At 37.3% G+C, this 23,735-nt stretch overlaps 2 protein-coding genes across 2 annotated transcripts in view; one reads left to right on the forward strand and one right to left on the reverse strand.

Moving 5' to 3' along the window:
- RPGRIP1 (RPGR interacting protein 1) overlaps positions 1-18,016 on the forward strand; it is a 46,653-nt gene extending 28,637 nt beyond the window's left edge. The window contains exons 20-24 of the mRNA XM_015594392.2: positions 4,985-5,082; positions 10,181-10,373; positions 12,618-12,702; positions 15,051-15,181; positions 17,741-18,016. Coding sequence (XP_015449878.1) covers positions 4,985-5,082; positions 10,181-10,373; positions 12,618-12,702; positions 15,051-15,181; positions 17,741-17,874 — 641 coding nt within the window. The 3' untranslated portion in view covers positions 17,875-18,016. The remainder of the gene's footprint in view (positions 1-4,984; positions 5,083-10,180; positions 10,374-12,617; positions 12,703-15,050; positions 15,182-17,740) is intronic.
- Positions 18,017-18,130: 114 nt separating this feature from the next.
- Positions 18,131-23,735, reverse strand: part of SUPT16H (SPT16 homolog, facilitates chromatin remodeling subunit) — a 35,061-nt gene continuing 29,456 nt past the window's right edge. Inside the window, exons 23-26 of the mRNA XM_006918324.2 lie at positions 21,048-21,177; positions 20,249-20,378; positions 20,035-20,112; positions 18,131-19,452 (exon numbers count right to left, since the gene is read on the reverse strand). Coding sequence (XP_006918386.1) covers positions 19,307-19,452; positions 20,035-20,112; positions 20,249-20,378; positions 21,048-21,177 — 484 coding nt within the window. The 3' untranslated portion in view covers positions 18,131-19,306. The remainder of the gene's footprint in view (positions 19,453-20,034; positions 20,113-20,248; positions 20,379-21,047; positions 21,178-23,735) is intronic.

Raw genomic sequence — 23,735 nt, forward strand, 5'->3', positions numbered from 1 at the left:
CTGGGTCACAGTGATCAGTTAAGTGTTCTTGGGTAGCAACTCTCTCTTGAGCACACTACCCAGGAGGACAGGTACCAGCCTCTGCTTCTTCCAGTCACCACATGTATCATAGATAAGTTTCCCCAAGAGGACTCTCAGCTCATTGAAACCATTGATAATGAAAAGGATTTTCTGCACAGGGGCTAGGATCTCTGGAATGGCATCCTGCAGTTTGGGCTAATTCTTGGAGACCAGCTCTACAAAGGTGCATAACCCATTGTGGTCAAGTCCTTTGCAGCTGAGATAGAAGACAGAACTGAATGTCTTTGTGACATTGTCCTGCATCCAGTCCAGCATCAGCTTCTTTGCCAGTGTGGTTTTTCCAGTGCCTGCAGGACTGTGCAGCACCACCAGGTGTGCAAATGGCCCTACAGGAATTTTAGGATTACAGAATTAGATCAGCATCTCATATCTCTGAGTGACAATATGGACATTTTCGCTAGCTCCAGGCCCAAAGTTGCTCTTATATTTCTGTTATTTTAACCAACCAAATCTGTGGTATTTTTAAATAGTAGCCATAGAAAACTAATGCAGGCAATAACAAATATTTAGTAATTAACCGATACCTTCTAAATAACACTTACATCAAAGAACTCCTAAGGAAAATTAGAAAATATATTGGATTGAATGAAAATGAAAACACATCACAATTTATGGGTTTTAGCTAAAGCAATGCTCCTAATGAAACTTTTATAGCTTTAAATGCTTATAATTAGAAAAGAATAAAAGTCTAAAGTCAACAACCTAAGCTTCTACTTCAAGAAGCTAGAAAAAGAAAATAAAATCAAACCAAATGAAGAAAATATAAAGATCAGAGCAGAAATCAGTGAAACAGAAAAAGAGAAAAAGAATAGAGAAAATCAATGGAGCCAGAAGTTGTTTGAAAAGATCAGCAAACTTGATAAGCCTTTATCTAGAAGGACCACACCAATTAAGATCCAGCCATGAGACAGAGACTATGTAATAATTAGGACAGGGAAAGTTTAATATAAAGAATTATTACGCAACAGGGGATTGGTCTGAGGGGATGAGGATTGAGTAGTAAGACGGAAAGAGAAATCTAAAGGACACAGGAATACCAGATTTAAAGAGCATTCACAAATCACTAAAACTGAGACGGAGCACCCAAAAAAGATATAGATCTGGTAGACAACCCTCTTCAGGGCTGAAATCCAGACCTCATTGGAGAGAGTGAAGTTATGTTTTACTGAATGGCACACAAGTTTGCTGTGGCTGCACATCAAAGCTCCGAGGAATTGTGAAGTTGCCCTCTGTAATGTTGGCCATAAACATTCGCAAAGCGGTGCCAAGCCAGTGGCATTTCACTGCAAATCCACTCTAGAGGGTAGCAGGGAAACTGCCCATGGGGAGGTGCCATGTGCTACTGGACACTGGGAATTGCTGGGATTTGATATCGCAGAAGCCGTGTGCTACCACAGTTGTGTGCTGCAGCAATTGTCCCCAACATTTTTGGTATCGGGGACCGGTGCTCCTATGAGAATCTAATGCCTGATCATCCGAAGTTGATGCTAGCTAGCACTGGAGAGCAGCTGCAAATACAGATGAAGCTTCACTTGCTCACCCACTGTTCACCTCCTGCCGTGCAGCCCGGTTCCTAACAGGCCACAGACTGGTACCTGTCTGCAGATTGGGGGTTGGGGACTGCTCTTCTGCAGGAAACCATGTGTATGCTGGAGCTAGGCCCTAAATTGCAGGAGCTTGGTCTGCAGAGTCCACTTCTGCTGCAAGAGCCTGCCTAAATTAGTACACTAGAACCAGAAGGGAAATATTTTTCTCTTCCTGTGATCAACCAGTGCCCTCTACTGACAATTTAACATAGCGCCAGCTGGCAGAGAAATTTTTACAGGGTCCAGCTCCATTATTGCAGAGCAGACAGTGAAGTTTTTATATTGATCTGGAAAGCAACAAATTAATAACTGGCATGCTGATCAAGAAAAAAGAGCAAAGACATTAGTTAGCAAAATCAGAAATGAATGGAGGGTCACTAATAAAATGATTATTAGAGAATATTATGAACAACTTTATGTAATTTAAATGGAAAAGAAAAAATTCCTAGAAAGATACAAATTACCAAAAATGACTCAAAAAGAACTAGAGATCAATATTGAGCTATAAAAAGTAAAGACAATGAATTAGTAATTTAAACTCTTCCTATATGAAAAAGTCCAGGCCCAGGTGGCTTCATTGATAAATTCTATCAATATTTAAGGAAGAAATAATGCCGATTCCTCATAGTCTCTCTGAGAAAGTCGTAGAGCAAGGGAAACTTCCTAACTCATTCAATTATAAAGCTGGTATTATCTTGATACCAAAGCAAGCCAAAGACATTTTTTTTTAAAAATCAACTGCAGACCAATATCCATAATGAACACAGATGCGATATCTTAAAGGAAATGTTAGCAAACAAATCCGTCAAAATATAAATATATTAAAAGGATTGCATACCATGATCAAGTGGGATTTATTCCAGGAAGGCAAAGTTAGTTTAATATCTAAAAATTGATTTAATACACTGTATTTACAGAATAAAAGCTTCATAACCACTCAATAGATGGGAAAAAAAGCATTTCACAGAATCTAACTCCCGTTCTTGATAAGAGCTCTCAGCAAACTAGGAATAGAAGGAAATTGGTTCAAACTAATAAGATATAATAAAACCTGTAGCTAACATTCTACCTAGTGGCAAAAAACGGAATGCTTTTCCCTTAAGATTGAGAACAAAGAAAAGATGTCTACTTTCACCACTCTTGTTGAACATTATAGTGAAGGTTTTAGTCATTGCAATAAGTCATCCAGATAGGAAATGAAGTCATTTTGACTTTATTTGCAGTTGACATGACCCTGTATTTAGAAAATTATAAGCAATCTACAAAAATTGGGAAAAAATCGTAGAACTAAAAGCCAGTTAACAAGACTGCAGGATATAAGTCAATATACCATAATCAAGTGTATATCCATATACTCTCAATGAACAATCTAAAAATGAAATCAAGAAAACAATTTTTTTCACAATAATTGTCCACATTTAAAAAAGAATAAAATATTTAGGAATAACTTTAACAAAAGAAATATAAGACCTCTATACTAAAAATTACAAAAGCTCCTGAGAGAAATTAAGGAAGATTCAAACAAATGGAGTAATGTTTGTTAATTGGACTCATAATTGTTAATAAGGGCAATTCTTCCCAAAATTTATATGGAATTGCAAAGAACCTGGAGGAGCCAAAACAATAGTGTAAAGAAGAACAAAGTCAAAATTTTTGTACTACCTAATTTCAAAACTTACTATAAAGCAACAATAATGCAGATGGTGTGATATTAGCAAATAGATACACTTATAGATGAGTGAAAAAATTGCAAATCCAGAAATAAACCCTCATATTTATGGTCAAATGATTTTCCAACAAATGTTCTATGGCAGTTCAATGGAGAAATCTAACCTTTCAACCACATGGTGCTAAGACAACCAGAAAGCCACATACGGGGAAAAAAAAAAAAGAATTAGACCTTTATTTCACATTATATACTAAATTAACCAAAATAGATCATAAATCTAAATATTAGAACCAAAAACTATAACATTTCTAATAGAAAACATAGTATAAAATATTTGACCTTAGATTAGACAAAGATTTCTTAGATATGATACCACAAGCATGATCCATAAAATAAAAAATTGATAAACTAGACTTCTGCAAAATAAAAAACATCTCTTCAAAGGACATATTAAGAAAGCAAAAAGATAAGCTATAGACTAAGAGAAATTATTTGCAAGTCACATTCTGATAAAGAACTTACATCTATAAAATACTCTTGAAACTCAATAATAAGACAACTTAATTTTAAATGGCCAACAGATTTGAATAGACTTTCACTAAAGAAGATATATGGATAGCTAATAAACATACAAAAAGATGTTCAACATCATTAGTCATTGGGAAAAATACAAAATAATACCCTAATGAGATACCAGTATACACCAACTAGAATCGATATGTTCCAGAGGCCAATTGTATCAAGTGTTAGTGAGGGTGTGAAAAAATTAGAACCTCATACATTACCACTGGGGATGTAAAATAGTACAGCCACTTTGAAAAAGTATTTGGCCGTTCCTTAAAAAGTTAAATGTATAGTTTACAACCCAGCAATTCTACTCTTAGGTAGCTACGAAAGAGAAATGAAAATATCTCTTTACCCAACGACTTGTACACAAATACTCATAACAGCATTATTTATCATTCAGAATAAGGAAAGATTTAATAAGACACAAATGCACTAATCATAAGAAAAATATTGATAAAGTTGACTACCTTAAAAGTAAGAATTTCTATTCAGTAAGAGATTAAATAGGCAGGCTACAGAGTGGAAAAGATATTTGTAACACGTATAACCATCAAAGGGCTCAAATTTAGAAAATACATACAGAACTCCCACACATCAATAAGGAAAAGACAACCTAATAGAAAAATGAGCAAAAGATTCGAAAGGCACTCTACAAAAAGGAAAGTTGAATGTTCAATAAAATGTGTCAAGGTCACATTGTAAAAAGAACATGTGGGATGGATGAGAGGTAGTGCTTGAGACTGTGGAAATGCAATCTGCCACTCCCTAATTGCACCGTTTTTCCTTGGCTCGGTCATTTTCTCCAGCCCCTAGAAAAGGACAAACTTCCTTTCTATCTTCCTTCTATTCTTCCTTCTCTCCCCTTTTTTTTTTAAATTCAAAAGCAAACTCTGTGTGTTTGGCAAGCTTCTGAATCAGTGAATCTTTAAAAGAGTGTTTGATTCTTAATAAATGCAGCCAAAATCTAGGTACTCAGAATTAATGACCAGACAGTGGGTTGATGATGTAGGTACTGGATCTCTTCTCGAGATAGGCAGGGTGCTCTGAGACAGTTCTGTAACTCCAGCCTTTTCTCTAGCAGATGAAGGATCCTGTGAACAAGCTTCTGAAACCAGTGAAGCACAAACTACAGACAGTGACGACATAGTAACACCTGTATCTCAGAAATGTCCCAAGCCAGTAAGTACTCTGCGGTAATTATTGAGTGTGAGACAAGATTGTAAATAATGACAGTTACTGTGCTTAATGGCCATGTTTGTGAAGTTCAAATCCAGTTTTAATGAACCTGGTGGGAAATTCAAGTTAGTTAAATATGCAAGTGAATGGAAGTGTGTTGATGCAGTCAGACGAAAGAATCATTTTCTTGATGTGGTGTAATTAAGGACTTGCTTCAACATTTCTCTCTCTTGTTTGGATCCTTTGCCTGCCTTCTTCATTGTGATTCATCCTTAGCCTGAGCGATGCCCCTTTCTTTAAATTCATCTGAGTAGAGCAGGTTGACTTTGGGAGGTAGAGGCTGGAAGGGAGGAAGGGATTCTTTCTGGGAGGGCTCAGAGAAATCATTTGGTTTCTGAAGTTTTTGACCCGACCTTTAAAACCTGTCATTACAATTATTAATTAAACATTTCAGTCTCAAATCTCTTTTGGAACTAATTGAGGATGCACATGCACACACACACATATGTGAATAAATATCCACAGACATATTTAACAATCATTGTATTAGAATCTTGCGGGTTTACAAATGAGGTAGAAAACAGTCACTCTCTCGAGCCACTAGACTGCCCCCTGGCACATTTGTAGGTACTCAGTAAATATTTGTTGAACGAGTGACTGAATGAAATATTAAAATCTAATTGAGGATTATGAACTTCATTTGAAACAATAAATAAAAGTATAGTTGAGCTAGAATCAAGTGCATTATGTGATATAAATTCTAAGATTTGTAAGAATTCAGAAAAGGGAAATTATTGCTGCTTTCCTTGAAAGTCAGAAATTATACTGAGGATTTGCAGGAAAATAAAGGATATTGGAGTGCAGAGAAACAATTTAAATCAGTAGACTTAAACATTTAACATGGCAAACAATTAAGTTTTTCTTCTGAACTTTTGTCTGTCATATCTTTTTTAGACGTCGTGTAATTTGAGTCTTGAGAAACATTTACATAAGGCAGATCAGAGCCATTGAATGTTAGAACTAGACAGAAACACGTAAAGGTGAAAATGATTAAGTAATGTGTCCAGGATTACAGAGCTAGTTAGTGAACGAGCTGGAGCTCCAGTCAAGATTTCTAAACCATGCTGCTTCAGATGAAAGCAAAAAGCAGCCAGCTGGTTGGCAAATTTTTGAACTGCAAAGTAGACAGATCACATTAAAAATATTACTCTAAGTTAAAGGCTACTGAGTAAGATCTCCTTTTAGAAAACCTTTCTGTACTTAAAAATGTTACTTGAGAAACTAAATATGAAAACTGAACCTACTTAGCAAAAAATTAGTGTTGCTATCAAATTAGACTTGATAATTTGGAGGAAGCAAGAGAGTGTAATGTTTAAGAGCACAGAGATTTGGTTCAGGCATAAGTGGTTTAGATCCTGGCTCTGCTGCTTTCTGTCTATGCAGTGTTGGGGGTGTTATTTAACCTCTATCAGGCTTTGTTTTCTCATCTGTAAAGTACTAATAATGCCCAACTTATAATGATGAGGCATGATTTAAATAAGGTAATGTGTGCTTAGGATTCAGTAAAATGCCTGAGACAAGTTAAGCACTAAATGATAGTGATGATGATGATGAAATATTCTAGTTCTCAGGGTCAAGCTTCTATAATCTCATGGTGACCCTTACAAAGAAAGACTAGGCCCTGATGGGAGGGGATTGAAAAAAGAGGGGTGTCATTTCTCTTCTGCCTGCCGGGTCAATTGAATAGGTTGAACAGTACAACATAAAGAAGACCCTTCCAAAATAAATGCCTGTCCTTTACATTGCTAAAAAAAGTGAAACAATTCAATACATACGAATATTTTAACAGCCTCTCTTTGAGTCCAGAATTAGGACAGTTCCTGTGTTGATGGGATGTGTGTGGGGCTATTCCCCAGGAGGCCCTATGTATCAGTGCGAGGTTCCTAAGGCTCTTCTGTACTTATCTTCCCCCTAAGAATCCCCAAGAAATGATCTCAACCCAAACCTGCCTTCCTCCAGACGAAGTCCCATTCCTGGTCCCAGGAACTGATCTCCCATTCTGAGTGGACCATAGAAAACTTTTCCCTCCCCTTCTTAACAGCTCCTAATGAGAAGAGAGCAATCAGGTTACTGTCTTTTAGCCATAGTATGTATCAAGCACCTCAAAGTTTATTCTCTTTTGTTGTACTCTTAATTTCAGGTGTCAAGGATGTCCTGACCCCTTAGCTATGCTAGCTAATTAATTTTAGCAACTCTGTTCCCGCCCCAGCCAAATTAGCTAGTACATCTGAACTAAAAAGCCAAAGGGAACTGTCTCTGGCACTAATGCTGTGATACTAACTGCCCTTAGGGTTTCTGCCAGCAAGTGCAGATGAGTTAGTATATACAGTGGTTAATGTGGTTTAGTATTATTGATTGCATACTTTTTGTTTTGTTTTGTTTTTGCTGTTCAGTCCCAATAAAATTAGATAATAGAATTAGCTCATGTAAAGGATTCTGGATCAAATTAAAATATCGAACCGTATCTTAGTCAGTTTGGGCTGGCATAACAAAGGACCAGACACTGGGTGGCTTATAAACAGCAGCGATTTATTTCTCGCAGTTCTCAAGGCTGGAGGTCTGAGATCAGGGTGCCAGCACGGTCAGATTCTGGTGAGGACCCTCTTTCAGGCTGCAGACTGCCAGTTTCTCGTTGTATCCTCAAATGACAGAAAGAGAAAGAGCCAGCTCTGACCTCTTCTTTTAAGTGCACGAATCCCGTTCATGACCTAATTTCCTCCCAAAGGCCCCACCTCCAAATACCATCACACTGGGGTTAGGGTGTCAATATGTGAACTTTGAGGGGGGCCACAAACATTTAGTCCTTAACAAACCATGTGAAATGATCACTTTTATAGGTAAAAAATGGTCAGTTTCATATGGTTCAGCCTACAGCCTGCATGTGTACCTTGCTCAAATGTTAGTCTTATTTGTCCTCCTAATTCATCTCTGTTATCAGAATAAATCTGATGTAGTCTGCATAAATGTGGATTTCTGATCATTTGCTGTAGGATTATTTGCTGCAAGTTTAAAATTTTTAAAATTATGTAAGTGAGGTCAGAATACATTTTTCTTTTAAAAACTAAATATTATAGATAAAGCTAGATCTCTATTGACCACTGCCCCAAATTTCTGCTGCCTCTTCCCCTCACCCCAAGAAAACCATTGTTTTGAATTTTGGGGTACATCTTTACAGATCTTAAAAAAAAAACCTTAGCATTTATGTCATTTTGTATTTGTCTTTTTTGCTTTCAAGTAAATGACATTAAACTGTACATAGTCTTTTTAAAAAAATTTTTATTTTGAAATGATTATAGATTTGTAAACGGTTGCAAAAAGTGTACAGGGAGGTGCCATGTGCTCGTTACCTAGTTTCTTTCTCTCGTTTTCTTTTTTGATACATATTCTGAAATGTGCATTTTTCAATCAGTAATGTTTTGGTAGTCCACCCATGTCGATACATTTAGCTTTTTCTAGTTAATTTCTCAACTGCTGATCAAATAATATATGACCTTTTACTTAGACCTCAGTGGGCAACACTGATTGAGCTTTTACACTATGTGTTTGACAGTCATTGACTTCGCAGCACCCCTGAGTTGTTTGCTCCTTCCATAAGTCATTACGGAGTGCCTGTCTTAGTTTTTGCCAGACTCTATGCACACAAAATGGTGAATAAGACAGAATTCCTTCCCTCTTGAATCTTACACCCTACTGAGGAGAAACATATAAATAAGGTGATAAAAGAGGAGCTGAGTTAAATTTTAGGTAGTCTGCGTAAATATGGATTTCTGATCATTTGCAGACTACATCAAATTTATTGTCTCCTTAGAAAAGTCTTTCCTCACTGCCTTACCTAACTCAACTCCTCCCATTATTTTCTATTATTATCGCCCTGTTTATTTTCTTCATAGTATTTAGAATCAGCAAGTATCTGGTCTATTCTATTCTGTTCTATTCTGTCCTATCCTAGCCTATCTTATTTTATTCTTTTATTTTAAAAAATGCTAGTGAAACCACTAAGCTGACCCATAAGTGTGAAAACCCACATTTTGGAAAACACTGCATAGAATCAATGGTTTTTCACGATGGGTATTGAGAAGGGTCGTATGGGGACTATCGATAGGGGAACACCAAGTATCATTATTTTTAAGAGGCACCCAGATTGTTTTGCTGCTGATTTGTTGAGAAATATAGTATCCTGAGCTTCCTCAGAGAAGGCACAGAGGTTTCACTTGTTTCCTAAGAAAAGAAAAAGGCGCGGGAGCAGATTTTTTTAGAAGTGAGGGCACTGGTCTGGCAACCTAGAGAAGAGAAGCAGCCAGAGGGTACTTGCACATGGAAGGGAGAACTGTGGCTGGTTAGGGGGCCATCCTGGACAGATTCCTTACTAGTGCTATGACACTAACTTGCTGCCACACTGTGGAAGGAAGAGACTTATAATGTTGTCCTCAGTTCACTTCCTGAAACTAGAGAGATATCAGCCCCCTTCCTGGTATCCCTACTATGAAGATTAGACACAGGAACGATCAAAAGAGACGACAGTGGTGGTGGCAGTGACTCCGAAGTGGAGCTGAAAGTACTGGAGTTGCTGTGGGAAGGCAGTACGGTCTGATGTCCTGCTCTGTGGCTTGCACTCAGGTGGGCACAGGAAACAATGGGTAGCTGTTTGCTGTAGTGACTAAAACAGCTATTAAATATCTAATATCAATCAGCACGCCTCTTACGAGCTAACCTCAGGAAAATGCTGGATTGATTTTCATCAAGAAAGTTGTAGAAAAGCTGTCTGCTTGGAAAGTTTTTTGAGTCTTTCTGTATGTGGAGGTGGCTGAGAAAGGCTGGTCTGGAGTAGCAGATAGAACAAATTTCCTACACATTAGCTGGGACAATTTAGTCACGTTGTCTGTTGGTGCCAGTTTCACCTATAACTTGATTCTCAAGGAATAATATGTTAGATAGAGTATGCCTATGCTTGATTCTTTGAGAGTAATGTGTTGATTAAGTGGAGTCTATATACTTGGAGCATCACTGATCTATGGGAGATAAATGTCTTTTTTCTTATCAGAGTTCAGAGAAGATGTGCATTGAAATTGTCAGCCTGGCCTTCTACCCAGAATCTGAAGTGATGTTTGATGAGAACATAGAACAGGTGTATGTGGAGTACAAGTTCTACGATCTACCCTTGTCAGAGACGGAAACTCCAGTATCTCTGAGGAAGCCGAGGGCAGGAGAAGAGATCTACTTCCACTTTAGCAAGGGTGAGGCATCCCCTGTGGTCGGTGGGGAGGGGAGGCCAACCGACTTTTAGGCCAAGGGGTCAGAACTACTCTGGATTTCTGAAGGGGTGGATCCAATCCTTTCATTTTCTTTTGTTTATCAAAATAATATATGCACATGGGTTAAAAATATCAAAGAGGCTTAAAAAGATTTTAAATTAAAATTAAGCAGTCCTTTCCCCTCCTGTTCCACAAGCCGTTCTCTCGCGTTCCTCCTGGTCCCCACTCAGTCCACCATGCCAATTTTCACTATTTCTTCTGTTATTTAACTCCATATTTCGGAATAATGTTTCTATTGCAATTTCTTGGTTCACCAATTTTAGAGATTATCTGCTGATTTTCTACCTTGGAACATAATATTTCTCTCTCTTATACCACACCTGTGTTCCCTTCCTCCCACATAGTTGGATCATAATTTTTATTCTAATATTAATTGCATCTATTATGGATATGTAAATATGAATTCTTGCAGGGCCAAGGAGTATGCCATGATTATATTTCCTTTCTTGTTTATTATTTTGCTTGCCTCAATTTTTCAATTGCTTTATTTTTATTATACCTACTATATTTTTTTCAGCCTCCTTTCCGCTTTTTCCAATAATCAAAACTGTCGAATAATGTCTGTTTTTTTCCCCAAAGACTTTTCTTCATTCTTTTGTTCCTTTCTAGCCTATGGTTTAGCTATTATCTCACTGCTGCTATTTGGAGAATTTTATTTGATTCTCTCCTATGCTAGATTTTCTGTCTCCTGTGTTCTGTGTCATTCTGTCTGATTTATCTGATTTTCTCATTTTTTAATGGATCATCTTTTCCAGCGGCTTTTCAAGAAAGGGTACATTAGAAGTAAATATTTGAGACGGTCATGCTTGAAATCTCTTTATTCTACCCATACATTTAATTGACAATTAGACCATGTATAAAAATCTGTGTTGAATGAAAATACTTTTTTTTAGAATTTCAAAGCAGTTGGTCCATGATTTTTCTAGATCCCGGCCAGGTGTATAACCTTTCTATGAACTCTATCCCCTCCCTCCCCAGAAGACTTTATGATTTTCTCTTTTAAGAACACTTTTCTCCAGTGTTCTTAAATTTCAGAGTAATGTACATATTTTTCCTTTAACTGTTCTGGTCGTTCAGTGGACTATTTCAATCTGGAAGCTCATGGTTTTTAGTTCTGGAAAATATTATTGAATTTCTTTGATAATTCTGTCCCCAGCATTTTCTCATTTTCTTAGTAGAATTTGGATCCTCCAAATTGATTCTCTAATTTTATCATTTTCTTTCTATAATTCTACCTCTGTTTTTTCTTATTTTTCATTTTTTGGGGAAATTTTCTTAATTTTACCTTCCAGTCACTGACCGAATATTTTAAATTTCTAAGAGCTGTTTCCTGTGTGTGTGTTTGTTCCTGTTTGTTTGTTTTGTTTTTTAAGTATATCCCGTCCTTATATTATTTCTCATTTGTGTATAACAAGTTCAGAGGTGGGCAGTTCAGGGTTGAGGCTATGTGATACCATCGGGATCCAAACTTCTGTCTCGCCTTCCCATCTTCAAAGTGCCTGTCCTCCATCTTTTCGATTACCCCAGTGGTCTTTAGTGGCTGCTAAGGAAAAGAAGATGTTAGGCAGGTTTCTCACTACACAATAGCTAGAACTTCTTCACGTGGCCAACCTACCCAAAGTAGAGCCTGGACAACATAAGCTAATTTATTGGAGGCTACAACATTCCCATATAAAAAATGAGGAGGAAGGGGAAATGGATGTTGTGACAAGTACCTTGAGTCGAACTTGCCACAAAACCCATATCTCTAGGTGTCCCTAAAAAAATCAGTCTCCTAGAATTCTTACAGCTGTGAGGTGGTGGGAGTACCTTTATCTTTGCATATGGCAGAATAGCTTTCAATGCGGGTTGTAGAGCTTCCTTTATATCAGGGGTTGACAAATTTTTTCTTAAAGGGCCAGATAATAAATATTTTAAGCTTTGTGGGCCAGTCTCTATTACAACTACTCAGCTCTATCATTGTAGTTGGAAAGCAGCCTTAGGTAATAGGTAAATAAATATGCACTGGCCATGTTCAATAAAACTTCTTTTATGAAAACAGGTGGCCAGCCCATGGCCCCTAGTTTTCCAACCTCTGTTTTATATATACCACTATGAAAGTCTTAGTGCACAAATAGCAAAAGTGTATGATTCTTTGCTTTTTCCCCGCTCCTACTCTTAATACAGTGATAGACCTGGACCCACTGGAGCAAAAAGGCCGAAGGCAATTTCTGTTCGCCATGCTGAATGGACAAGGTCCTGAGCAAGGATGGTAAGCATCTGCTCCCCATTTTGAAAGAAAGGAGACATTCACACAGGAATCTGGGAGTTTTAGTTTGGTTTTGTGCTGATATTGAATATTTGAACAATTTTATATTAATTTACTCTTAATGAATTTCTCATCACTTGAATCTAATTTGTTTGTGACCGACTACCTGATTAAAAAATATCTCATAGGTTTAGTTCATTTCTCACCCTTACCAGCCCGATAAGTGCTTTGCTTTTTTTGAGGCAGAAACTTACTTGAGTACTGACAGTGCCCTATGCGGAATGGACAAAGTGTTTTGACATTCTAAGATGATTTGATTCATTGATTACAAATACAGTACTATTGCTAGCTTACCGAACATTATGCCTTTATAATATTTATTTTACATATAGATTTTAAAAATTATTTCTCTAAAGGAAATACTTTGACTTTGATATAATTGAAGGAAATTCTAGGTCTACTGTAAGTTTTAGGAAAGTGAATTGTCCATATTCCTGTAATCTGAAGAGGCTTCCTTTTAGAGGTTCCAGGTGAAACACATGGGATATACTTATATTTAAAAAAATGCATTGTTTAGCTGAAATTTGACATTCAAATTAAAATGGGCATCTGTTTGGGGTTTTGTTTTGGTTTTGGTTTTGTAAAATCTGGCAACCCCACCTCCTTTCTTTGTGTGGGTAAGAAATAATATAGAGCTAGTGCTTTAATCCATTACTTTTCTAAAAGCCCAACATATTTGTTTAATTTGCATTTTATCTCCAGTTAGTCGTAGGAAGAACTGAAAAAGGAGCCAGCTGAAATAAACAGTGACTCTAATGTCAGTATCACTGTGGACTTTTTAAACAGATAGATTCTTACTGGTAACTTTTGGAAATGAAAAGTGCTTTGGTTGTTTCCCTTCTGCATTAATGTTAAATTTAGCTTTCTCTTTTCTTTTTTTCTGTCAGCATTCCTAGAACTCTAGTCCTTTATTCACTTATGGTGGTAACCTTTTTTTTCTTCTTTTTGTAAACTTCTACTCAATTTTAGATTTCAATTGATTTTATCTTTGACTTTCTTTTTGCCAGTACGGTACAGTGAACATATTGTCTTCATGATCAGACAAACCTGATTTTGAATCCTGACTCTTCCATTTACTAGCTCTATGATCTCTGAGTTGTCACTTAATTTAAAGGCTCCCAGGAGGATAAAATTGAAATAACATAGTTTACCTAAAGTACTTGGTGTTGTGTCCAGCATATAGTCATGATAGTTGCCATCCCTTTCCTGGGAAAATTGGGGTGAGTGAGTCAGTATTATCCTTTTGCATTGTTGAAGTTCTCGGTAATGACACAGAAACATAATCACAAATGAATATTGCTTAATGGGCTAAGAATACATCATTTCAGAATTTATTTCAGCTTAATCATCTTTAGCTGTGATTTTAAGAGCTTGGATTTGTAGTTCTGTTCTTGCTCCCTTAGCACACTCTCTATTAGCCACCAATGTTTGCTTTTTAAAAATTAATGGGATTATGAAATGTCCAGAACAGGCAAATTGAGAGACAGAAAGTAGATCAGTGGTCACCAGGAGCTGAGGGAGAAGAGAATGGAGAATGACTGCTTAATGGGTGTAGGAGTTTTTTTTGAGGGGAGATGGAACATGATCTGGAATTAGATAGTGATGATGGTTGCACAACATTGTGATGATACTAAAAAACACTTTAAAATGGCTAAAACAATGAATTTATGGGGCATGAGTTTTACCTCAAAACATTTAATCGGTATACCAGTTTCCAGAATTTCATATTATTCTTTGCTAGCCTCAGTCAAGATAATAATTGCTATTGACTGCTCAGTGCTTGAGGCACTGTGCTGTGTGCTTGACAAGCATCATCTTTCAAGACATAGAACTCAAAGGAACACATTTTTATATTCGTTTTGCAATTCTGTTTTCCTTCTGTTTCCCTTACCCTGCTCAGGCTTGGTACCCAACTTTTACTTAGAAATTTAAAATCTCTTCTAATTTCCTGTATTATTGTTTTTCGTGCAATACCTCCACTGCCTATATCAAATCTTTCATCAAAACTGTAAACCATCTTACAATGTATTATATCTCAACAGTTTTGAGACAACTTGATTAGTTACATTATCTCAAGTCTTAGTTCCCTCTTCTCAAGACCTGTTGTTACTTTAAATTATAATTCTTCATTCTTTTGCGTAATCTTAAGAAAATGGAGCCAAGGGAAAAGTGCTTCAGGGAAGACACTGTGTAATTTATGATTACTTTTACTGTTCCTCCCCCTTAGGTTTTCTTCCAAAGCCTAAGGTTTATCAAGAGTGCTCAGTTAAATGGATTTTTTTCCCCTTTAGTTTAAAGTTTACAGTGGTAAGTGATCCTATGGATGATGAAAAGAATGAATGTCAAGAAGTAGGATATGCATATCTGGAACTGTGGCAGATTATGGAATCCGGAAGAGACATTCTAGAGCAAGAGCTAGATAGTAAGTAAAAAGTTTTTGTGCTTCTCAATTCCACTTATTTCTAAGGAAATCATCCTAATAATGAATACTTTTCCTGTTTTACTTACAGTACATAATTACTGCTATAAAGTTGATGAGGCATAAACTGGATTGAAATCCTTACAGCCCTCTTTATTTCTAGATCAAGCATGAAAGTAGTTATCTATTTTAGCCTATATACCTCATGACAACTAGAATCTATTACAAATCTCCAATGTTTAAGATAGGAAATTTTTGAAAAGACAAGTTGTTTTAATTTCAGATTTAAACACCAGAATTTCTGACCACTCTTAAACCCATAAGGTTTATAAAGGCAGCTAATACCCCTACTCTTTTAATGCATTGTCTTGCTGCATTGTCATGCAGCCTCTTAAATAGACACCACCTCTCCTCTTCCCTTACATCGCAAGTCTTATGCATTCTACTTCACAAGTGTCTTGACTACATCCCCACTGCTGTAATAGTTTTCTGAATTGATCTCTCTGCCACTGGTTTCTTCCACCCCTATTTCCACCTACTACAGTGTTTCTATACATTTGATCACCGCATTCCTCTTGAATGTTTTAAAGATTGCTATAAGACCAACACATTTAAAAAATATTTGCATTTGAATGCCTTTAGGTGGGTCTGCTCTGTCCAGTCCTTACTTACACACCGGGGACTTCAGACATTCACCTTAGCTGCTAGGCTGTAGTAGGCATTTAAGATCATCCATTAGACCATCGGTTTTCCAACTTCCAGTCATAACCCATTAGCGGGTGGTGAAATTAAATTAGTAAGTCATAATCAGAATTTGAGGGATAAAAACTTTAGAAAATATCGGAGTACATTGCACAAATATTTTGTGAAACTTGACTTATGTACATGTTTATTGAGTCATGATATAAAATTTGTACTGATTATAATTTTAAAAATGTGAAGAAAACTCTTCAGACCAAGAGTTACTCCTTCATTATTTCTCTAGTAACTTTCCTGTGATATCGGGCAAGTTATTTAACTTCTCTGTGCCTGTTTCCTCAACTATAAGATGAGAATAATAGCAGTTCCTATCTCATAGGGTTGTCATAGGGATTAAGGAAGTACCTAAGTGAAGGATTAAAATGCTTAGGATAGTGCTTGGCACATTACAAATGCCATCTCTGTTAGCCGTTTTCCAACTCACTCCCAATTTCTATTCCTGTCCCCATTCTCTAAATGTGCCATGCTCTTCCTGACCTCCATGCTCTTTGTAAATAAGGGAAATCCCCTTAAACCTTTTCTGGTGACCTCAGAAATCCCTAAAACCAATGAATGCTTCTCAATTTTGATTCTTCAGAAGAAAAATTTATAGTAATTTTATTGTGGTCTCTCTTCCATTTAGGATTTAAACATGTTAGTCTGATTTTTAAAGCCAAACCCTTTCTGGCCCTGCTGCAGCTACCTATCACTTTAAAACACAGTTCCCAGATATATTTGCTGAATGGTTGGTCAGTCCACAATAGTATTTTGCACCTCCTATACTCTTCGATTAAGATCGAGTTTTGAAAATTGTTACCCATTTTTGTCACATCAAGTTTTCTTACTCATCTTACCATGACCTTTCGAAATCTCTAATATCATTGCTCATTCTCCTTTTAAAACTGTTCTCCCTTGGTTTTTAAGCTATTATGACTGTATCACTCTGGGGGGTCCTTGTCTCCTTTGCAGGTTCTTCTTCCTGGGTTTGAATGTTGGGTTCCTCTGGTTCAATTCTTGGCTTTTCTCCATATACCCACTTTCAGGATTTTAATTCTCATATCTGTTTCTAGACCAGACTTTTAATAAAACTTAGAGCAAACTAAATCATTATTTCTATGTCTCCTTGGTACCTCCCCCACACATTAAAACCTTGTACCTTGTGTTCCCTTTTAGCCACTATCTTGCTATCCAAATTAGAATAGGCATCCTCGATTTCAACCTTCGCACTCCCAACAATCACAAAATTCTAATTTTACCTCTTTAAATGTTCTGATTCTGTCCTCACATCTCCATTATATGTCAGAGCCTTTCATTTCTCTCCTGAATTATTGTTAACTCGTAATTATCCTTCCTTATCTACTCGCGCTCCCTTTGAATATATTCCTAATAATAAAGTCAATTTTCTAGAATCACTTCTAATACCTTCGGTTAAAACTAAACTCCTTAGAAGACAAACACAGCCCTTTACACCTGGCCCTTGCTTATATGCATAGCTTCCTTTTTGCCACTCCTTGGCAGTTTTCCAAACTTGACATGTTCTGTCTTGGCACATGCTTAGAATATCTTTTACTTTTTGAAGATTCAGCTCAGGGATTGTCTCCAGAAAGCCTTTTCCAGTTCCTCTATGTTCCCAAAGCACCTCGCGTTTTCATCGTAGCACCTACCATCATGTTTTCCTTTCTCTTCCACTGGACTAAGTCCCCCTAAGAAATGAAGCAGTAGTTTTCGTATCCCCAGCACCTAACATGGCAAATGCCAGGTATTTAAGTGTTTTTTTAATTGAATGCTGCTGCTGCCTGACACATCTTTTTCCTTTCTCAACAGTTGTTAGCCCTGCAGATCAGGCAACCCCAATAGGAATTCTGAAGGTGTCCCTTCAAGCTGCTGCTGCCTTCCATGCTATTTACAAGGAAATGACTGAAGATTTTTGTGATGAAATGAGTGCTATTTCATTCTAAATTCTGTGAGGGCACCATAGTAAAGTCTCTTATAAAGTAACTTGCTATACCATGAATTTGGTTTACTGTGATGTCTAGTATCTCTTAACCTAACGATGAAAGCTTAGAATATGAAAGTTTATTTTTGTCACACTAGCTGTATAAAGGCATTATTTTCTGACGCCTTAGTGCTTTACCAGGCAAGAAGCAGGTTTGCTTTCAGGAACTGCCAAAGAACTGTCACAAAAGTTGAATTTAAAAAAACAAAACAACAAGAAAAAAAAACCACAGTTTATTTATCTTTTAGTTCTTCCAAAATTGAAAATATCAAGTCCTACTGCTAAGGAGAAAAAAACAAACAAACAAAATCCAAGACCCCTCCCTCCCTCTTCTCTTAAAGTCACAGAACACAGAATGAACTGCAGTGGGACAGGTGGGTGCAGAGAACCAGGAGGAGGGGGATGGCAAGATAAACTCCCCAAATACTTAAAAAGCTGTTCAACAGAAACTGTGATAAATACAGGACAATGCAAGACAAGTAAAAATAAGGAGCAGCAGTGATGAGAGGCTATGTTGTAGATGTGGCCTCCCTTCCTCTTCTCTCATCAGGGTATTCTAGGCCCAAGGCATGACTCTTGCAGCTTCCAGATCTAACTGTTGACTCCTTTGAGCCTCCTCCTGGATCTCACCAGAAGCAGTATATGAGGCACAACCATTCTTATTCAGATATACCAGAAAAGAACCAGTGGTAATTGTTTCTACCAATGTACCATGTGTGAATTTGAAAGGAGAATGGAACCAAGTCAGGGAGTGTCATCGCTTCTTATGTCTTCCAAGGCAGCAGAAATACCTCAGAATCTGCATGAGGCAAGGAAGCAGGAAAACTCAGATGGAGGTACCAGTCCGATCTGCCTCACTAACCCAAGTTGTATAGTTTATCACAATCATTAGCAAATTCCAAGAACCTGTTCTTGAGTACTGCAAAGATGGAACTTAAAGAGATGTGAGGAAGGAAAGTCATGACAGTAGGGTAGGATGGAGGATCGAATCTGCTGGTCAAAAACCATGGTACAGGTTGTTAAGGGTCACCTTGTACCAATGTCTTGGAAATACAGCTTTGAGACATCAAAGAATAAGATGTCAGAAGCCATCAATGTCTTGGCAGAAGGTAACAGGAAGAGAGAGGAATGAAACGGTATTTATTAACAGCGGAAGCCTCTGCCCTTCTTCAAGAACACCTCCTGCCCTGCCACCTGGATGGGGCCATTGGCACGTGTCCTCCTGGTGGGCCTGGAATTCCCCGAGTAGATTGGTCCACACAAATGGCCCCCTTAACCCATAAACACAAATGGCAAAACTTCAAAAGAAAAAAAGGAAAAATACAGTTTCTGTCATGTAAAATTTTCAGGGGTTGGCTGGAGGAAGAATGGAACTGAGAGCCAAAGTTCAGAAGTTACTTCCTCTTTTTCTTGGGGGGTGCGGAGCTTTGTCTGGAACCACGGTTAGAGCCTCGACCTGAACTGTGCACAGATGCCTTCCTTTTCCGGCTCATACTTCGACTCTGTTCTTCTTCTTCCTCATAACGACTCTCACGGTCCGCTAAATAGAAGAAAGAGGCATTATCAGTCAGCTACAGGTTAGCTCTAGGTACCTAATGTTACTGGGCAGCATGTAGTTTGCATGTAGTTTGAAGTCAGACCTAAGCTTTAATTTTTACTCAGTCACCAGTGAACCTGTTCAAATACTTAACCTTTCTGCCCCTTGATTTGTTTATAAAATGAAAAAGTGTTCTTGGGTTAAATAAGGTAATCTATGCAAAGTATCTATCACAGTGCTTAAGATATAATAGATAACATTTCATCTTTAACTTAAATGTGGTGTTTGGTTCCAGAGCAATTAAACTGGCACTATAAAAACATTCCTAACCTGGAAGAGGCCCAGAAAAGTTAGACTATTACAGGACTTTGATTTGGAAACTGAATAGCCTAATTCTGGAGCCTTGTAAGACTATACGGCTATCATGGCTATGAGCCCACTGGGGGCTTCAGCAGATGAAAAATCATCCATTAGGCAGAGTCACACCTCTGGGAGAATACTCATTCCAGACCTTGTTTTCACTGTGGATTACTGATTGAAATCTCTTAGAAATCTGTGCCTAAAAAAAAGGCATCAAAAATTTACCTTTTCGGGCTTCTTCTTCCAGTTCATCCCAATCCTTCCCACTCTCTTCTTCACTGCCCAATGATTCCTTGGAATAGTCTGGAATAAAATTGATTACGCTTTAGTCATTAGATAAGAATGGAATGAGGACAGAATTCTTCCCTTCTACAAAAGTAGTTTCCATAAACGACAGTAGATCAGGAAGACACAGAAACTTTTCCTTATAAAGACTAACCTGACTCTTCAGCTTCTGATGAATAATCTTCATCGCTATCCTCTTCCTCTTCTTCATAGTCATCTTCTGAAGGATTAAAAGTCTCATCTTCTATTTCAGACTCTGAATCCCCTTCCTCGGCATCACTCCCCTGTTAGAGAGAGAATAATACTATTCACTGTTTTTTTTAAAAAAATGTTCACTTTATTAATATAATGAATTCAACCAACTCAGCACACCAGCATTATTTACATAAAAAAAAAACCCCAAAACCAAAACCTGAGTGACCAAGAAATAAAATGACTTATTAAAAATTATTAGTAAGGTATAATTAGTAGATACTCTAATTCATAGTTCCTTTTTTTTTTATTAAGAGTTTATTTGAGCCACACTGATGATACATGCCAGAGAACAAGATCTCAAATGCTTCCCTAATTTGTATTTATTAAAGATTTACATCATCCTTCCTTACCCAGAAATATTAACTTCAGAAATACTCTTGGTAATAATGCATTATGCAAAGGTGGGAAACCAGTTTTTAGAAAACATATTTTTGCAAAATTCCCTTAATTTTTTCCAAGAACTAAAAAATTCATTGAAAGAGTTTTTATAATTTCGAGGAAATCTTGTCAGTGGCTACCAATGCCCAGTTAGTTTATCATTTACCTGTGAAACTAATTTGGAGAAACAATAATACCAAGATGTGTTCAGAGCTTTCCACATTTGGTCTGTTCCCTTATGTACAACTTATCCAGCCTTCTCCTAACTGCCCAAATAATGGGCAACTATGTAGCAGAGAAGAAACCCCACACTCACGCACCTCACCCTCAGGCTCCAGGAAAGACCAGCCACCTTGTTCAAAGAAGCCCTCAGGGTCATCAACAATGGTCTTCATGATTTTAGTCCAGTTGAGGGATTGTACTCCTTCTGTATACTTTAGGTCACATGAACTGAGAGAAATAATATTACCAATGTCAAAATCGATCCTCTATATTTTCTGAGAATGTCCAGTGTCAAATTGGTGATAAGTATCTCTGAAGAGCAGATAATCTTTTCTTAAATGTATGGGAGGTATTTTTTGCACTGTACCACCAGAGTATGCCCAAACGGCTGAAATCTGGTCTTCCAGAGCACCAGCCCTCATATCAAAGCAGCCTTCCAACCAAAGCCAGCCCTGTCCAAGTCAGTCTGAGCGCCTCTCCCTCTTTTCCACTTTCTTCAAGAAGGGAGAACCTAACCAAAACCTGGTAGTCTCTGGTGTTGAAAGAGAGTAAAATTTGAGGAGGCTGAGACAGCTACAGTACTAGAAGATAGAGTGACAGGAGAAAGCTCTAGAGATTTGCAGCAGGATTTCCTCAATTCCTTAGCTGAGGATTGATCTGAACACATGTGAGAGGAAACTTACTAGAACTAGGCAAAAAAGCATTGGAAAGCAGTAGGCCACATAATTCCTAGATCTCAGAGCTGGAAATAATTTCTGTTCCCACCAACTTCAGTGCAAAGACCTCATAACACAGGGAATCAGGTGGAGTCTTCAGAAGAGTGCTGCCTCACCAATGGGGCCAATTAGCCCCAGACTAAGGGCTGTTCTGAACCAGCATTCATGACATTTGAGAACAAGTCTTGAAAGATCAAAAGGAATCCAGGTAAATTGACTGTATCTTAGAATAAAACCTAAAAAAATTAAAAATAATAAAACTTAGCACCCCAAAATCTGGAGTCACATGTTTGGCAACCAATTACATATTATCAGATACTCAACGAAGTAGGAGAAAAATCAACCAACAGAACAGATCTAGAAAACATAAAGATAAGGGATGAAGTAGCATATAATGATGTTACAAAAGCTATTATACATATGCTCCACATGTTTAAGAAAGAAGAGGGAAAATTGAAGATGATATGAAAAAAAAAATTTGTAAAATAACTCTCAGAAAAAAGGGGGGGACTAAAGAGTAAACATATTTGATAGTTCCAAATATGATGAAAACGATAAAGCACACAGTTCTACAAAGCTCAATGAACACCAAGAAAACCATACCAAACCACCGAGTCAAACTGCTGAAAAACAATGATAAACAGAAAAATCTTAAGGCAACTTGAGGAAAAAAGACAATATGTACACAGTAACAAAGAATGATAGTAGATATCTCATCAGACCTCTGAATGCTGGAAGACAATGGAGCAACATCTTAAATATTCACAGAAAAGACTGTCAATTTAGAATTCTATATCCAGCAAAAAAACACCTTTCTGAAATGAAAGTGAAATACTTTCAAGAAATAGGCTGAAGGAATTTGTCTCCAGAAAACCTACAGCTCAAATGGTAAAGGTTTATGAGGCGAAGGAAAATTATAACAAACAGAAGGTTTTAACTATACAGTGGAATGGAAAGCACCAGGAATGATAAATATGAGTAAATAAATACAAAAGACTTTTCCTTTCATTTTGTAAGTTAAAAGATAACATAACTGTTTCAAAGCTTAAATAAAAAGAACGAGGCTGGAGGCATCGAGCTGCCTGACTTCAAATTATACTACAAAATGACAGTAATCAAAACGACATGGTATTGGCAGAAAAACAGACACACGGACCAGTGGGACAGAATCGAGAGTCCAGAAGTAAACCCATATTTATATGGGCAAATAATTTTCGACAAAAAAGACAAAAACATACGGTGGAGAAAGGAAAGCCTCTTCAATAAATGGTGCTGGGAAAAATGGAAAGCCACCTGCAAAAGAATGAAACTAGACTGTGGTCTATCACCACACAACAAAATTAACTCAAAATGGATTAAGAACCTGAATATAAGACCTGAAACAATAAAATGCATAGAAGAAAACATAGGAACGAAACTCAAGGACCTTGGACTTAAAGAGGATTTTATGTATTTGACCTCAAAGGCAAGGGAAGTAAAAGCGAAAATAAATGAATGGGACTACATCAAACTAAAGAGCTTCTGCTCAGCGAAAGAAACCGTCAACAAGGCAAAGAGACAACCATCCAAATGGGAAAGTATATTTGTAAGCAACACCTCCGATGATGGCCTAATATCCAAAATATACAAAGAACTCATACGACTCAGTAACAACAAAAAAAACAAACGATCTAATCAAAAAATGGGCAGAGGACCTGAACAGACACTTCTCCCCAGAAGACATACAAATGGCCACCAAATATATGAAAAGATGCTCAACATTGCTAGCTATTAGGGAAATGCAAATCAAAACCACAATGAGATACTATCTCACACCTGTTAGAATAGCTAGACTCAACAGGACAAGTAATAACAAATGCTGGCGAGGATGTGGAGAAATAGGAACTCTCTCATACACTGTTGGTGGGACTGCAAACTGGTACAGCCACTATGGAAAACAGTATGGAAGTTCCTCAAAAAAACTAAGAATTGATCTACCATATGATACAACAATCCCTCTACTGGGTATTTACCCCAAAGAACTGAAAATTCATATCCGAAAAAGATATTTGCACACCGATGTTCATAGCA

This window comes from Pteropus alecto, unplaced genomic scaffold (assembly GCF_000325575.1).
Source record: "Pteropus alecto unplaced genomic scaffold, ASM32557v1 scaffold1197, whole genome shotgun sequence".
NCBI classification, from domain to species: domain Eukaryota; kingdom Metazoa; phylum Chordata; class Mammalia; order Chiroptera; family Pteropodidae; genus Pteropus; species Pteropus alecto.